The sequence below is a fragment of the Nematolebias whitei genome, chromosome 5, assembly GCF_014905685.2.
Source record: "Nematolebias whitei isolate Nwh7 chromosome 5, NemWhi1, whole genome shotgun sequence".
NCBI lineage: Eukaryota > Metazoa > Chordata > Actinopteri > Cyprinodontiformes > Rivulidae > Nematolebias > Nematolebias whitei.
In genome coordinates, this window is record NC_056502.1 from 13,007,287 (window position 1) to 13,025,970 (window position 18,684).

General features: G+C 36.4%; 1 protein-coding gene across 1 annotated transcript in view; it reads left to right on the top strand.

Annotated features, from left to right (window-relative positions):
* Positions 1–531: 531 nt before the first annotated feature.
* Positions 532–18,684, top strand: part of LOC119409678 (meprin A subunit beta-like) — a 27,824-nt gene continuing 9,671 nt past the window's right edge. The window contains exons 1-17 of the mRNA XM_037676579.1: positions 532–593; positions 2,152–2,233; positions 3,055–3,133; positions 3,384–3,501; positions 5,016–5,194; positions 5,741–5,959; positions 6,722–6,883; positions 7,606–7,836; positions 7,929–8,381; positions 8,480–8,653; positions 10,723–10,819; positions 10,947–10,991; positions 12,703–12,747; positions 13,593–13,637; positions 15,358–15,399; positions 15,824–15,868; positions 16,691–16,735. Of these exons, the coding sequence (XP_037532507.1) occupies positions 532–593; positions 2,152–2,233; positions 3,055–3,133; positions 3,384–3,501; positions 5,016–5,194; positions 5,741–5,959; positions 6,722–6,883; positions 7,606–7,836; positions 7,929–8,381; positions 8,480–8,653; positions 10,723–10,819; positions 10,947–10,991; positions 12,703–12,747; positions 13,593–13,637; positions 15,358–15,399; positions 15,824–15,868; positions 16,691–16,735 (2,123 nt within the window). The remainder of the gene's footprint in view (positions 594–2,151; positions 2,234–3,054; positions 3,134–3,383; positions 3,502–5,015; positions 5,195–5,740; positions 5,960–6,721; positions 6,884–7,605; positions 7,837–7,928; positions 8,382–8,479; positions 8,654–10,722; positions 10,820–10,946; positions 10,992–12,702; positions 12,748–13,592; positions 13,638–15,357; positions 15,400–15,823; positions 15,869–16,690; positions 16,736–18,684) is intronic.

An 18,684-nucleotide genomic window follows, 5' to 3' on the forward strand; every position in this document is an offset into this window, starting at 1 on the left:
TTAGCAGAACCAGGCCCAGGACAAGCGTCCATCTGCTTCCACTGGCTGGGTTTGGTAGGAACAGATACAGAATGGCAGCTCGAGAAGCACATGTTAAGATAGAAATAGTATCAAATGACAACTATTCAGTTTTAACAATTCATTTAAGGAAAGGAGGTCAGTTTGTTCTCCAGTAGTCTAAGTCTATAGCAGCATACCAAGCCAACCCTAACTATAGGATTTATCAAAAAGGAAAGTCTTAAGACCCGTCTTAAAACTGGACAATGTGTCAACCTTATGGACAGAAACTGGAAGTTGGTTCCACAACAGAGGAGCCTGATGACTGAAAGATCTTTCTCCTATTCTGCTTTTGGAAACTCTAGGAAACGCAAGTAAGCCTGCAGTCTGAGAACGAAGTGCTCTGTTCATGATTTGCCAACTTGCGCGTTGAACCCACATGCAGGAAGATGACAGTTGACTTGACGTAAAAAGTTTATCATAAATTTATTCATGAAAACAAAATCAAAATGCTGACAGGGCAGCTTACTCACTATGACAGGACGAGAGACAGAGCATGACACCATGAAGGACAATCCGGAGACAAATGACAAGACGTAAGGGAGCTGAATATATACACATACTGATTAGGACAAACAACAGGGACCTGCGGGGATTAACAGTGAACACAGGTGAGACAAGGACCGAACACTTAGGAGGAGGAGCACTGAGGGATGAATGGAAACATGAGGGAACAGAGAAAGACAGGACAAAACCCCACAACCCCTTCACTTAGGAAAATATGGAACAATAAGATCTCAAATATAAGATGGAGCTAGGTGGTTGAGAGCTTTGTAGAATAGAAGTAAGATTTTGAATTCTATTCTGAATTATGGAATTATCCCCGTCTTCCCATCAGACGAGCCAGATCATTGTCCATTTTTTAAAACTCTTAAAAACACATTTTTATTTCCTGGCTTTTGGCACAGCTCGAAATCTGCTCTGCACCACAGTTTTTATTGTTTTTATAGATCTTACTGTTGTAACTGTTTTATTCTTTTATGTGTTTAAATGTTCTTGATTTCATGTGAACAGCACTTCGTTGCAGCTGCGGCTGTTTTAAAAGGCTTTATAAATAAATAATAATTATTATTATTCCAACAACGTTCAGTCAGGTCATCTGGATGTTTCTTTCTTTCTTTCTTTATTTATTTATTTTTAGATGAGACGTTTCGTCCTTCATCCAAAGGACTTCATCAGTCCGAGAAGCCACAACAAACTCAGTCCTACAAGCAGCACACTCACACAGTGGAGCAACCAGTTGATAAGATGGTTTCTGTCCAGAAAAAAAAAAAACATCCGGATGAGCTAACTGAACTTTTTTGGATTTTTTTTACCTGGATTATTTAGCATGAACTTTGATATTATTATTATTATTATTATAAAAACTGTAACAAGTGTCCGTTTAAAGATACTTTACAATAACCACAGGTCATTTTATGACAGCAGACTGTTTGCTGTGCTCTTAATAAAATGAATGTGTTTCTAAAGTCACTGTGTAATGTTTAACTCATTATGTACTTTGTATTAGCACACAGTATCATCAAGTACCCAAACTGAAAAACTTGCACTTGGTCAGAAAATCAAGTATTGGGACATCCCTAAATTAAACAGGTGAATTAAGTTTTTTTTTTGTTTTAATACAAAAACTTGTAAAAATAAAATAAAAAAATGTCTCTCTTGATAGAACAGCAAGGAACCAACGTACGTGACTGTGAACTGGCAAGATTTTAATCTTACACAAAAATGATGTATCTGTTGACAGATAGATAAAGATAGTGTTTCTTGAACAATGTCTCGCAGCTGATCTCTGAAATACTTGCTTGGCGACATACTGTTGCCTGTAAACCTTCCTGAAGCGTACAACAATCTCATTTGAAGTGGAAGGACAGACTGGCAGTGCAGCAGTTGGCACAGGTAGGAACGAAATGACGTTTGACACCAAGTTAAATACATAGGTGGCAATTAAATAAATCGGGTATTGAATTAATCATTGAATATTTGTATTTATTATAGCATTATTTATTACAGTACTAGAATTTATTATTGATTTGTTAATTATTATAGGTATTGAATGTATTAGTTTTCTATATAATTTCTTTTTGGGGGATTTAGGTCAAGACTTGCCATGGAGGTAAAAGGCTTCATTATCTTTATGGTAAACTTGGTCGTTTCATCAGTACTCGCCAACCCTATGGTAAGTGTATTTATATTGTGCTGTCTCAGAATTTTTGACTTTTTACAAAATTAGACTATAAACCATTTCCAGTATAAATAAATCCTAACAGCAGCAAAAATTTTTATTTTTTTTACTCTACAGCGAAGGAATTTTCAAAAACATTTTCTTGGCTTTTGGCATTCATTTATCTATTATTTTATCATCAGAGCATCTATTTTTATAGAAGGTTTGACCACATATGTAAGAGGCAATGATGTCTGTACAGAGTACACCCCTGATAATCAGCTGATTTTATTTTAGACAAATAGAAATAAATGAAAAAAAATTGGCTAAGGTTATAGCAATTGTTTTTCTTAGCTGATTCATTCAAGTATTAACAACTATGTTGTTGTTGTTGTTGTTTTTATATATAAATATGTATATACAGGTCTATCAAGATTTAAGTCATGTAGAAATAGAGATAGGAGGTAAGTTCCAACATTTACTTTTTTGTTTTTCAAATATTTAATAAAATTTATAATTCAAGATTTTACATGTTAATGTGAATTGTCAAATAAAATGTGTATTTTTGTAGACATTGGTGAAAGGATTAAACTTCCAGATGGTAAGGTGATGTTTGTGTCAATAAATAAACATTCTAATAACAATTGACCTGTTAATGCCATATGACTCTGAGCATGTGATTTATTTTTGGCAACTACTATATTTTATGTTCTATCTTAGATTTATTACTTGATGACATTCGGAGGGTAAGTTAGTATTACTACAAGTTTGTTTTTTCACTTGTTCTGTCTGTAAGCTGTTTGTGTCTCACATGTTTTATGTCATATATGTCTCAGCCAAACACTCGTAGCTCGATTATTGACCCGACCAAACTCTGGACATCCCCAGTTTCCTATGTGTTGGACAAAAGTCTTGGTAATTGTTCATTATTTATTTATTTATATTTCACGACAGACTATATTGTGAATCTTTGAACTTGTGTAATAGCTAATAGTTTGCCTTGCTTGTCTGTAAATGTAAAATGTTTTTTTTTAAGCTTGAATATACAATTTAGCAAATGTCAATCATCAAAAAGGTGTTGTCTCAAGAAATCACAACTGAAAATGGAAACATCAAAAGCTACATTTTTTACCACTTTATTTTTTTTTATTTTTTTTTTTAATAGATATGAATGCTAAAGGAGTAATCTTGCGAGCATTAGACCAGTTCAGATTGAAGTCATGCATCGACTTTAAAGTATGGGAGTCTGAGAAGTTCTACCTAAACCTCCAAAAGTTCAGCGGGTATGTATTTATTTTCAATCACTTTTTTAAACGTTACTTACCGGTAGGGGCAGCACGGTGGCGCAACTGGTAGAGCTGCTGCCTCTCAGCGAGCAGGTCCCTGGTTCAAACCCCGGTCCAGGGGCCTTTCTGGGTGGAGTTTGCATGTTCTCTCCGTGCATGCGTGGGTTTTCTCCGGGTACTCCGGTTTCCTCCCACAGTCCAAAAACATGCATGTTAGGCTGATTGGTAACTCTAAATTGTCCCTAGGTGTGAGTGAGAGAGTGAATGGTTGTTTGTCTTGTTTGTCTCTATGTGGCCCTGCGATGGACTTGCGACCCGTCCAGGGTGTACCCCGCCCCTCGCACAGTGATTGCTGGACATGGGCACCAGCGACCCCCGTGACCCAAAATGGAACAAACGGGTAAAGATAATGGATGGATGGATGGACTTACCGGTAGTTTCAATAATTACCATTACACTATGCAACTTAAACAATTAACTGAATTATGCAATGTCCGTAATTCTAATAACTGGTCATATTCAGTAATATTAAATAAATGATTAATTCCACCAGGCTCTATCTGGGGTGTACTTACATGGTTCACTTATCTTGCACTGCTTTGTAATCTTTGCATGATGCCGAGTGATGGAAGTTCACAAAATGTCCACAAATTTAAAACACTTTTGGTCAATCTGCTCTCATCACTACAAGTGAGATAAAATGTTCTTAATGAGTTGAGGCAACATTGAAAGTCGTTCCAAATTGTATTTTATGCATAAAAAGTTAGCATGGGTTATTATGTTTGTTCAATATTGAGCTTCAGCATCTTCAGACTTTGTGTCCATTAACCTTTTAAACATGCGGTATTTCAAAAGATAAAAAAAAAAAAAAGTTTTATAAATTACTTTTATCCCCCCCCACACACACACACACCACCACTTTTTATGAGATTGCTTTATATAGCAGATGTGGTAAAAGTTATGTTAGTGTCTTGGCTTGTTTCGCTTTTTCGAGAAGAGAAAGCCCCAAATTGTATTATGGGAAGATGGCAAGCTACAGTGGGCAGCTTGAAAAATGTCCCACAGTAAAATCTTTACCCTTAACATTCTTGTGGATGTTACTTTAAGAAACACACGAAATTGGAAGCATTGAAAGCTAAAAGGGTCTCCAACATCCGATAGTATTTTATGTAGTTTTCTGTGCAAATCGCAATTTCCTATATTTGTTGAACAGCTTGTCTAATGTTATAATTTGATTAGTGTTTATATATTTAATGGAAGCTGTTTTACGAGTTTTCTCTGTTGTGTGCTCCGACATTTTTATATCTATTTATTTATTTTTTTTAATAATGCATTTCTCTACTTTAAATAACAACATTTAACACATTCTCTTTTACTACTGTCAAATATGTCTTGAAAAGGCAGATCACAGTTTGACTCATATTTTGGTATATCAGGTCAGGCACAATGCAAATTTTCATTTTATTAATTTAATTGCTTATTATTGCTAATAAGGGCTTTTTCTATTGTAGGTGTTGGTCTTATGTTGGCCAGACATTTGCCAATGGACAGGACCTCTCAATTGGAGCAGGCTGTGATATAATTGGAATCGCTGAACATGAGATCCTTCATGCTCTTGGCTTCTACCATGAACAGTCAAGATATGACAGAGATGATTATGTGCAGATTGTTTTGAACAACATCATAAAAGGTTTAACTTTATTTACAATTTTTGTTGCTGGTTTTCCCCTGTCAAGTATCCAAATAACTGATGGGCAGACTTTAATCAGTACTATGATTTAATATGTTTTTTGGATATTCATTTATGACGCAATTTCCTCACTGTTTTCCTTTTCTTTTGTCAGTAAATATTATAAATCTCCACTTGAAAGTGAGAATCTGTGCATTTGTGTGACTGTCATGTGAGAGATATGACCAAAATTTTCTAAGTGTTCTATTTTCTAAGTGCTTGTTTGGGTTTTCTCCGGGTACTCCGGTTTCCTCCCACAGACCAAAAACATGCATGTTAGTCTGCCTTCAGGCCCAGGCCTCCCTTGCAAAAGAGATCTGTGATCTCAATGGGATTTGCCTGGTTAAATAAAGGTTAATAAATTGCAAACATAAAACAGTTACAAAGCATAACATGTCAAGCCTATGACCTGTTGTTTTTGTTGTTTCTTTTAGAAGTTCATATTCCCTTTAAGGCTTTTCCACGCAAATTTCTTTATTGACTTTTGGTATTCTACTTGCTATTTAGGTTACGAGTCTAATTTTGACAAGATTAGCAGTGCAATCAGCAGCACTCATGGAACCCCATATGACTACTTGTCTGTGATGCACTACGATAAAAATGCATTCACCAATGGCAATGGCTCTACAATTATAACCATTGATCCTAAATACCAAGACGTGATTGGTCAAAGACTGGATATGAGTCCTCTTGATGTTGAAGAGTTAAACCTTCTCTACAACTGCAGTAAGTATTTAAAGACTGTTAAATATTTGAGATTGTGGGGCTCCCTTTAGGGTTCAACACAGCCAATCATCTATCTTCAGCCTTCTCCCCTTTCATTCTAACGCTTTATTTATTGATTATCTTTGCATTCATGAACTTTCTTGTTGGTCTTCTTCTTTTTGTTCTCCCTGGCAGCTACAGTACATATTCACCATCCTTTATTCAAAACATATTTACTATCCCTCCTCTGTAACATCTCCAAACCAGCTCTGTCTTGCCTCTTCGGCTTTGTGGTCAAACTACTCAACCTGAGCTGGCCCTCTGAAGGACTCAGTTATGCTCTTTTCCATTTTCGTGACATCCAACAAAACTCTTAATGTCTTCATATCTGCCACTTCCAGCTCTGCCTCCTGTCTTTTTGTTGGTTCCACTATCTCCAAACTATTCTCTTTCACTCTTGTAGCAATTCCTCTATCACAAAATCTTTCTTACACTTGTCTCCATCCACCTCAGCCAGTTTGCTCTTCTCTTTCCCACCGCTCTGGTAAGCAGCCAGTTGCTGACCCCTGTATCCTAAACACATCAACCTTCAGGATCTCTACTCCTTGCAGATTTTACAGTTGGACGTCTCTTTATTCACACATACTGTATATTCTCTGTCTTCCTTCTAAGGACATTAATTCTTCTTCCCTTCAAAGCATACAATATCTCCCCTTCTAGGCAGTGAGTACTACATCTCAATGTAATTACTGCCTTCTTTTTTTTTTTTTTTTACTCCAACAGACTCAAGCATTGCCTTTATGTTATACTGTGGTTTTTCTAATGGGACTACGTGCAGCATGGACCAGTGTTCACAGAATGGCAAGGGCTGGGAAGTGGTAACACAAGTTAGTGGAGGTCCAAGCTCTGACCATACTAGTCTACCCAGTGGAAGTGGAAATATCAGTAAGGTTTTACACTATTAATTTCTATTATTAAGTGAAAATGTTAAACACTGTATACTTAACTGTGTGCGTTGAAATGATCTGTGGTGTTTGGATTGATGCTGGATAAAAACATACAGATAAAATCATATAAATAAAAAGAGTACTAATAATTTGTGTAAAAACATTTACACGATAAAGTAAATGTATTATCTAGTGCAAAACATATTATCTGTTTTTAAAAAAAAGGCTTGTAAAACATGTTTGAAGCAAACAGCTTTTTGTGTTATGAAAATGTAGAATATTGTTCTTACAAACAAAAACATCTCTTTCCAATTGATATTTCATTTCTGTTTTTTTTTTTCTGTTCATCGTCTCACTTTGGGAACAGCCCATTCAGCTTTATGCATATTATTTTGTGAAACATCTCATGTATTTTAGTTTACATAGAGAATAAGAGTACAACCCACTATTTTTTATTTATTAATCCACGTTTTTAGGCAAAATTGCCTTTATCAAAGACACAGTTAAAATTGCATTCTCTTAACTCTAACCCCGCCTACCTAAGAACTTTCAAAGGTGCTTTGAAATGGATTTAATTTATTCTACAACAAAACAGTGATTTTTATTTTTATTGTTGTAAAAAGCACATACAGTAATGTGGTAGTCAATGCTCAAAATTACATGTAAATTCAATCTAGATGAAGAAAACAATTCATTGTCTCATTTTGCACTTTAATTTAGATCAGGAGTTGGGATACTTCATCCATGCCAGCACAGCATTAGGTCAAGAAGGAGATTCATCCCAGTTGAACACGCAGAGGATGAGTCCCAAAAGAGGATGCAATGTTCAATGTCTGCAGTTCTACTACTTCCACAGTGGGAATGAGTCTGACCAACTTAACATTTGGATCAGAGAGTTTCAAAATGACCAGGACACCACAGGAATGCTCCGCCTTGTGGGCCAGATCACTGGTACTGTCTAACAACCGAACTGCACAAATATTTGGCATGTTTTCTTTTTGAAGGTGTTTAGCTCAACAAAGATCCAAATCTCCTCTTTACAGGATCTCCAACATCTCACTGGAAGCTCCACTATGTTTCTCTGAATGCCACAAAACAGTTCCAGGTGATGTTTGAGGTTCGGAAAGGAGCAGGGAGGTCTACGGGTGGTTTCTCAGTTGATGACATCAATCTGTCGGAAACAGAGTGTCCACATGTATTTATACAGATTGATGACTTTGAGAACCTTTTAAGCACTAGCCCCTTTGGCACTGCACTATTCAGTCCACGGCAGTATTCCAAAGAAGGCTATGCTTATAGGGCAGCTGCTGTACTTTACAACACATTTGTTGGATTGTATGTGCAACTCTTGTCTGGTGACTATGATGGCCAGCTGCAGTGGCCCTGCGTACAAAAGCAAATTAATTTCCAGCTGCTTGATCAAAACCCCACCATTCAACAACAAATGTCAAAGCAACTGAGTTTCGTCAGTGATGAAACCCAAGTGATATCTAGTGGTAGGTATGAAAGAAAATCATTGAATTTAAAAACAGAACTCTTACATAAATGTATATCGTCTGTTTATTATTGTGTTTTACATTTTTCACATAAACAGGTACCCTTGTGTGGTCCAATCCACGTGTAACTGGACAAGGAGTTTTTTATGAGAATGCCGAGTTAGTTTATGGTGGACCTTTGTTTGGGTACTCGTATTTTGCATTCCTGAATGACTTGCAGTCCAGAGAATCCCTCAAGGGAGGCAGTGCTGTTTTCACGTTCAACTTTGAAGGTTGGTTGAAAGTGTTTCCTTTGAAAAATTAGACATGTCTAAAATTAAAGGAATGCTATAAAAATTCTTGAAATCCTTTCATACTAAAAGTGACATATTGCAACCACTTTTTAATTAATATTTATATTCATTTTAGACAGTAAGTTGGGGAGGGTACAGGTCAGAAATGGCTGGTGTTTGTACTTGTTGATGTAGTCGAGTTTTTGTGTTGATACGTATTTTAAACAAGGTTTAAAAAGCCATGTTTTTAATTACACTTCTAGATATGAAAGAGTTAAATTAGGACAACAAAAATGTAACATTGAATAATGTTCTAAGTTTAAACCCAGCGAATTTCAGTCAGAACCAAAATTGAAAACATACTAACATGAACAAGTGGGAAGAAAGTTCACGGTAAGGCATATTGTGTCACTTTTTGTTTTCTCTGCAGCTGGAGTAATTTGTTTGTTCGCAGAATTCTGTTTTACTGGATTTATCCATCTTTTGCGTAGTTCTACATTCTAATACACAAACATCCTCAATACAATTATTTCTTCTATTTGTTTTTATCTTTCAACAATTCTTGGTTGTGATCGATGTATTTGAAATCTACTGGCTTTTGCTAGCGTTAGCTTAGCATGACTTCTGTTCTCCACCAGCTTCCATTGTTCTCAGTTCCTCTGTGTGTTGGATGTTAAATAATTCCTCCCCCTCCTTTAGCGATAATAGTACATGTAATAAATGCAGTCTCATGGTAACTCTGGAGGAGAGGCTGTCTGGATTGTAGGCTCAGTGCCATGCTGGTGAAAAACCATTATCTAGAAGCTGAGGCGACAAGATGCTGTAGTTTTTGGCGGGAAATGTTGTCCCATATTTATATTTCGTCTAAACAAGGATTCTAGCTGTGCAGTAGTCCTGGATTCTCTTTGTCTCAATTTTCAGTTCATGAACATGCCAAACACTTTTTCATTTTTTTATGAGATTTTCAGATCATTGCATTTTGGTTTAATTTACATTTTACACAACTTCCCACATTTCTGGAATTGAGAAAAATAAAGCTCAATAACTTGGATGTTCCTAACAGACACGTGACAAGATTTATCCAACAATCTGTAAAACGTTGGTGTAAATTCTTCAGAGACTGAACAGTCCTGAGTTCAGTAGAAGTCAGACGGATTTCTCTTGACTCTGGAAGATGTTTTATCTCGCATCCTAAACAATTATTCAGTTCTGCTTCCAGGCTTATGTCATTCTATTACTCACAAAATAGTGCCTTTAAGGTTGCAATAGTTGCAAACTCTCCCCAACATCCTGTGAGTTGATTGTCTTGACAAGTGTTAAGAATATATGGTAGTATTTTACAAAAATGAGTATGTATTTATGTACTGTACCTAATATATGTAGGCCATATAGTAAGTAGATTTATTTGCATGTTTTGCAATACTTTATATGATAATGAAAATCATGTGTTGTTAATGGCTTCAATTCTTTGGAGAAACTAAAAGCAACAGATCTTTTTTTTTTTTTTTTGATGTTTTGTCCTTCATCCAAAGGACTTCATCAGTCCAAGGAGCCACAACAAACTGAGATCCACAAGCACTCCCATAGTGGACCAACCAGTTTGCTGATGATAAGATGGTTTCTGGGAAAACGTCCAGATGACCTAATGGAAATTTGTTGAATTTTCTACCTGGACTATTGAGCATGAACTTTGATGTTTTAACCGCTTTGGCTATGGTTGCCTCAGAGAAGTCGACAGGGGAGAGGGCATGCTCCAGAAACCATCTTATCACCAGCAAACTGGTTGGTCCACTATGTGGGTTTGTTGCTTGTGGGTCTCAGTTTGTTGTGGCTCCTCGGACTGATGAAGTCCTTTGGATGAAAGACGAATCGTCTCAAAAAAAAAAGAAAAGAAACCGTCCAGATGACCTGATTGAAATTTGTTGGATAATCTTTCCACAACTCTGGACTGTTTGCGTTTGTCAGAATGGGAAGATGGGGAAGGTGGAAATCTCCTAAAACAAATCTCCAGAAACAACGTTCACAATAGAACAAACTGTTTCTTATGTCTGTTTTTATTTTCTTCTTAGATTTCACTCCACTAGTTAATGGTAGTGCTCTACCTTGTCGTCAAGCGAGACCAGTAAACATTAAAAATCCTCCATCAGTTGGCTCATGCACACCAAGGTAACATTTTGTGTTATTTTAAATGTAATTTGACTGAAACTGTACATCAAAATATTGTCAAAATGTATGCTTTGGCATTATAAATGGATTCCAGCTCTCCTGACAAATAATGCTATGATTTTTACAGGAGCACGACCACCGTCAGTCCACCTCCCAAAACAACGAATAACAGGTATTGCCACTTTAAATTTAACGTGTTTTAGCAATAAAAACAATGTGGTCCAATGAACAGATGTAACGAACATTCGAAAACTTTAAAAGTGGAGGTGGGCAAATTAACCCATTTTCAAATTACATTGCAAATGCATACCCTACAAGGCAAAGTAATGTTTTTATTAGAATAAATGAATGCTTTTTCAGCCTGGGGTTTATTCCATGCTTTATAAATTAAGAAAATACAGGGTAAAAATAACAAAGAAGAATGGACAATATTTGAAACAAACAAACAAAAAAAACATTTTAAATATGTAAAAATATTGAAATTAATAAATGATGATTGCATGTCCTATTGCAATGCAAACACAGTTTGAAAAAAAAAAAAGTGGGTTTCCAGCCATGACCAAACAGATTTTTGAATCACAAAAGGCTTTATTAGTATTGTGAGTGTAAAAGTAAGTAAGTTACTTTTGACTGCTCCCTATTTTAGGGATTGCCACAGCAAGCAAATGAAAGATTCGACAATTGTTTCACACAAGTTGCCCTTCCTGTAACCTGGTCTCGAACCCGCAACCTCAGGATTATAACACCACAGCGCCAAGCTAATGTAGCCCCAGTGTGTTATCAAGTTCAAGTGTGTTTATTGTCATTTGCATCATATGTGGTCCATGCGGTGGAAAGAAATTGTGTACTCAAGGTCCCAGTTACACCCAAAAATAGCAAAAATATAAAGTATAAAAAGAAACAAAAGATCTAAAATATACGCTAAACACTCATAATGTAAAATAATATGGTATATTAAACAGCAGCCTGAACATGAGTCTGTAGTGAGTAGATGGGTATGAATGAATACAGCAGCATTTTGAGTGTGATGAGACATTTTATCTGAGCTTTGTAACAGTTATTGCTTGGAGCGGGTCATGTGAGACACATAGTAGCAAATTGAGTTAATGAGCATAGGTTGCAGTGCAAAGCAAATGAAAATATAGATTTTTCTAGTAATTGAGATGTGCATTAAAAGTTGTCCATAAGACACAATCTAGTGATCCTAGTCATTTATATATTATATAGTATTCCTAATATACCTTGAAATCAGTTTTTCAGTAGGTATGTCTTCAGAAATCTTTTTAAAGCTTTTGAGATAGAGTTTGAAAAAAAAAAAAAAAAAACCCTCAGCATTGAAATAAATGTATATACAGTATCTTCATTTTGGGGCAGCATTAGCTTAGTAATCAATGCCATCATCTTATGCCATGGCCTTGTAAAATCAAGCCTAGGTTGGTATAGATTCTCGGTCATCCAGGACATGGTAAATAAATAAAAAAAAGTTTAAAAACAAAACCAACTGGACTTCTTGTAGCTGAAGATGTTTTGCTTCTCATCCGAGGAGCTTTCTAAATAAAAAAAAAACAGCGTGGAGTTCAAATTTTGAAAAACTCAAACTCAACATATATTCATATTTGACATCATAAGGGAATAATAATAATTCCTCTCTGTAGAGGTTGTATCGGGAAGGACATCCAGAGTAAAAACGTTGCCAAATCTTTCATGTGAGGTTGCTTACCGTGACGACCCTGGCAAGTAGGGAGCAGCAAAAGAAAAGCAACAATTGGATTTTTTTTTTTTCATTTTGACTTATTTTTCTAGCACATAAATTGGTTGTATTCTAGACATTTGTTCTCACATATATGTGTATGTGTTGTCAAATATATCTGTTCTTTTTACAGCATCTCAGCTGCCACCAGTCCACATCCTATAACAACAAACAACAGGTATCTCCACATTTAATCAAATATTTGACCCTTGCAACAACTGATGTAGCAATCATTAGATGTAGTGTTATAAAAAGCTGTAACATAATACAAAGCATTAGCATGATGAAAGATTTTATTATATCATTATGGTAGGTAAAGTCACTAACATTCAAATTACATTATAAAGGGGATGACAGCCTTAAAGGAGACAAAGTTGTTTGCTATTAGTTTGTTTTTAGGTATTTTTTAAAGTGTCATCCTTAAACCTCATATTATCCTAAGGAGTTATGAGGAAATGCACATTTATTCATATGGAACATTTTATACCAGAGTACAACTCAAAGTGCTTCATACTTTGTAGAATATAAACAAATTAACACTAACAAGGTAAAATGACGTGCACACAAATACATCCACACACACAGACACAAAATGTTATAATTGTAACAAACAATTACTAAAAGCAGTACTAAACAGTTTAATATCAATTGATTGATACTATTGGATGACTGAGATTCTTTACCTGCATTTAATATAAGTTGGTTAAAAACAATAGCAAATAAGTTTGACTTTAATTTTATATTAGTGATGGTAATATAAGGGCCCGGTTTATTCTCCTTAGGCAGTTTGTTCCACAGGTGATGGACATAAACAGCCTTTTAGCGTTAAGATATTGTCAAATCTTTCATGTGGGATTAATTGCTGTTGTGACCCCCCCAAAAAGGGAGTGCCCAAAAAAAGAATCAAAACTGAAAAAGTCCTTGTTTTGACTTAATTCGCTAGCACAGATCACATACCTTTAAACTATTCTACAGTCTTTCCCACGTTTTGCGTGTTGTCAAATATATTTGTTCCTTTTACAGCATCTCAACTGCCACCAGTCCATCTCCTACAACAACAAACAACAGGTATCTCCATATTTAATCAAATGTTTGAGACTTGCAACAACTGATGAGGCAATCAATCTGTCTTATACTTGAGTAAGCCACACAAGTGGCATGGCTTGTTTATTTAAAATAATCAAGTGAAAAACGAACCGAGCCTTTTTTCCGCCTCAGCGATCACTGAGCGGGCCAGGCCACCGGGAAATGTCCCAGTGCTCCCGATGGCCAGTCCACCCCTAAGAGGCGGACTGTCCGAGCAGATGCGCTCGTACTGCGGCAGACCTCAGAGCTGACCGACCTTCCGCTCCAAGTCGTGGCACTTATGGAAGGTGAGCCGAGCGCTTACGAAGCTTCGAGCTCAAATGTGCAGAGACAAGCGTGCTTGGGTCAGGGCTGGCATGTGCAGGCACACAGCCAGAGACCTGCACTGATTGGTTCAGTAACCGTAGCATCAGTCTGTCTGCTCTCTTCTGCTGTGTAATGGCTACGAGAGGGTCCCAGAAAATCAACCACACCCTGGAATGAACAAAAATATTTATTTAAAATTTTATCAGGAGGAGAAAGTCAGCTGTGACTCTGTAGAGCTCGATCACAGGTGGAGAAGCTGAAGCTGCGATGACATCATAGGGAAAAGAGGTTTAAACGGATCACGTGATGTGTGAGCATAACCTGGAAGATCTGACAAACACTCTTCAGAAGATGGAGCTTGGTTCTGAGACCGCAACTCCTAGAGTCCAGGGTATGAGTTTATTGTCAAAAATACTGGCGTGGGTCATTCAGGCATAAAATTGATACTTATCCAAGGGGTTTAGCTGGAATTGGTGGTCTGAACACAGAGCAGAAACCAAGGTCCAGATATCGATTGGCAGAAGTATCCGTCATGGGCAAGGCAAAGGGCAGAATCTGTGGTCATAAAGTGGGTCAGGAACAAGAGCAGGATCAAGAATGCTGTATACTTCAGGCACGAGGCGATCAGACAATCTTGCAGGGAGGCAGAAATTGGGGAGTGCTTAGGAAGCACAGTGCACAGGTGCAGAAGAAGAGAGACTGGGAGTGACACAGGTGATAAGCATGAATGTGATTGCGGTGGAGAAGTAGGCGTGGCATTTGGCAAAGAGCAGAGTTCATGACACGCTGTGCTATTTTAGAGCACTTATGGAGTTTAGAACATTGTTAAGAACATTGCAAGAGTGTGGGAAGGGTTTATAAAGCCTTAAAATATTAAAATATAAATAACGTCCCTCGTGGATTTTAACTTATCTTGGGGTTGTCTGGAACGTAACCCCGTGATAAGTGAGGGACTACTGTTTGCAAAACAACTACTAAAAACAGTACAGCGCAGTTTAAAACCAATTCATTGATACAAATGAATGACTGGGAATCTTCACCTGAGTTTAATATCAGTTAGTTATGAACAAATGCAAATAAGTATGTTTTTAATTTGATATTATTTATGGTCAGATAAGGGTCAAATCGTATGCAGCGTCTGTCCTTGGGCAGTTTGTTCCACAGGTTATGAGCATAAAACAGCATTTCAGCATTAAAATATTGTGAAAACTTTCATGTGAGATTGCTTGCTGTGGTGAACCACTAGAAAGCGAGTGCCAAAAGAAAAGCAACAACATTGAAAAACATCCTCGTTTTGATCTATTTTACTAGAACAGGTCACATATATTTATTGCATTCCATACGGATTTTCCCACATAAATTTATGTGTTGTTAAATATATCTGTCCCTTTTACAGCATCTCAACCTCCACCAGTCCAACTCCTAAAACAACAAACAGGTACTGTATCTCCATATTTAATTAAAAAAAATATGACACTTGCTACGACTGATGTAGTAATCAAAAGATTTAGTGTTATAAAAAGCTGTAACACAATAGAAAACAATAGCAAATAAGTATGTATTTCATTTTATATTATTTATGGTCAGATAAGGGTCGAGTCTGATCTCCTTAGGCAGTTTGTTCCGCAGGTGATAGGCATAAAACTGCATGTCAGCGTTAAAATATTGTTAAATCGTTCATGTGAGATTAATTGCTGTGGCGACCCCCCAAAAAAGGCAGTGCCAAAAGAAAAGAATCAACATTGAAAAAGTCCTCGTTTCGACTTATTTTGCTAGCACAGGTCACATATCTTTATCATATTCTATACAGTCTTTCTAACAAGTTTTATGTGTGTAGTCAAATATATCTGTACATTTTGCAGCATCTCAACCGCCACCAGTCCACCTCCTACAACAACAAACAACAGGTATCTCCATATTTCATCAAATGTTCGAAACATGCAACAACTGATGTAGCAATCAAAAGATGTAGTGCTATGAAAAGCTGTAACAATAGAAAACATTAGCAAATAACTGTGTCTTTAATTTTATTTATCATTATGGCAGCAGTTAAATTCACTTACATCCAAATTACAAAATAAAGGTAATGACTGTCTTAAAGGAGACAAAGGTGTTTTCGTTCGTTTGTTTTTGGTGTTTTTTTTTATAGTGTCATCCTAAAACCTCATTTAACCTAAGGAATTATGAGGCAAGGCAAATTTATTTAAATGGAACATTTTAATTCAGGGTACAGCTCAAGGTGCTTAACAGAAATTTAATAAGACAAAGGCAAAAAAGAAATGCAGACACAGAGACACAACATTTCAAAATTGTAAAGAACAATTACTAAAAGCAGTACTAAATGGTTCAATATCAATTCATTTATACTAAGAAATTACTGAGATTCTTCACCTGCATTTAATATCAGTTAGTTAAAAACAAGTGCAGATAAGTATGTCGTTTAGTTTGAATTATTTATCGTCAGATAACGGTAAAGTCTGATCTATATAGGCAGTTTATTCCACAGGTCAAGGGCATAAAAAAGCATTTCAGCGTTAAAATATTGTCAAATCTTTCATGTACAGTAAAATTACTAGCTGTGGCAACGGGAGCAGCCAAAAGAAAAGCAACAACGTTGAAAATGTTCTGGTTTTCACTTATTTTGCTAGGACAGGTCACATATTGTATTCTACAGTCTTTCCCACATTTTGTTTTTGTGTGTATGTCAAAAATATCTGTACCTTTTACAGCATCACAATCATCATCAGACCACCTCCTCCAACAACAAACAACAGGTATCTCCATATTTAATCAAACGTTTGACACTTGCAACAACTGATGCAGCAATCAAAAGATGTAGTGTTATCAAAAGCTGTAACAATAGAAAACCTTAGCATGATGGAAGATTTAGTTTTTATCATTATGGCAGGTGAATTCACTTAATTCAAATTACATTACAAAGGTGATGACAGCATTATAGGAGAAACAGTTGTTTTTTGTTAGTTTGTTTTTAGGTATTTTTGTATACTATAATCCTTAAAGCTCATTTTAGCTGAAGGAAATACCGCATTTTCCACCGTATAAGTCGCACCAGTCCAAATATGTCTAAAAAAGTTTTTAAAAATCCATAAATACATCGCTTCGCCATATATGTCGCATCTATTATGCGTCACCGCTGACAACACTGAAATGTGGGCTCGTGTTGTGCCAAAATTTGATTGGCTGCCAAATGGTGGCCTCGGATGCGTGGATGGCCTTGATAAGAATTTAACAAGATTAACACTCAAAAATAATTATTTGTTTTTGAGTGTTAATCAAATTATAGCAAAGGTGTATCTCAGTCTAACTTTTCCTTAATAAATGCACTTTGGCTGTCAAATCAGCTGCATTTCAAAAACCGATACGCAGAAGTACGAGCGTGCAAGAGAGGACTCGCTGTGCATATCTTTGAAATTTAACAAGATCTTCACCGGAAACAATTATTTGTTTGCTCGACTTTATAGCAAAGGTGTGTCTCAGTAGAACTTTTACTTAACAAATGCACTTCACTGGTTAAATTAGCTGCATTTCGTCGGGGCGTCGCAGCAAAATTAAGCTGATTTGACGGTTGCTCCAGGCGAGCTGGACGAAGGTGGCAGGCTATGACAAAGTGATTGTGTCATTAATAGTCACGTTTACCTATTACATGAAATAATGCCATGCTAAACTACTAGAGTGCCATCTAGTGGTTGAAAATGGTAATATTCAATATTTTCAGTCAGAATAAATGAAAACAGTCATATCTCAGCCAAAAATTGGTTTATAAATACGGGAAAAAAAATCCATAAATAAGTAGCTTCAGCGTATAAGTCGCAGGGCATGCAAATTATGGAGAAAATCTCAATTTATAGTCCGAAAAATACAGTATGACGCAAGACAAATTTATTCATGTGGAACGTTTTGTACTAAGGTGCTTTGCATAATATGAAGAAGTTAACAAGCACAAGGTAAAAAAAGACATAAAAACACAAATATAGTGGTGATTGAATGTTTGTGAACCCTTTAGAATTTTCTATATTTCTGCATAAATATAACCTAAAACATCATCAGATTTTCACACAAGTCCTAAAAGTAGATAAAGAGAATCCAGTTAAACAAATGAGGCAAAACTATTATATTTAGTCCAAAAAAGTTAAATCTGGTCCTCTGGACATTCAAAAAAACAAAAGCAAAACAAAGCAAAAGCAAAAAAAAATAATCTAGAAACGTTTCGTCTCTCATCCAAGAGACTTCCTCAGTCTGAGGTGCTGTTTTCAGCTCAGTCTCTTAAATAGCACCTTCTTAGAGTGGATCAACCAGTTTTGCTGCTGACAACCAAAACCAGCTGATCACATGCTCAAGAAGGACCATCAGCCTAACAATGGGTCATTAGCACACTGATGGCTGTTTACTACTCACAGAGGGCTGAGTGATACTAGCAATCACAGCATTGTAAGAGGGGGACAGTTGAACCCGGAGGCCTCCACCCCTGTTTAATGATGGACGATTTCTTTTCACAAAGATGACCTCCTTTACTCCTCTCTCAAACCATCGTTCCTCTCTGTCCAGGATGTGAACATCTTCACCTGGATTATTGAGCATGCATCAGGATATTATATTTAGTCATTTATTTATTGAGGAAAATGATCCATTACATATTTGTGAGTGGCAAAAATATCTGAACCCTTGCTTTCAGTATCTGGTGTGTCACCCCACTCCCCCCCCC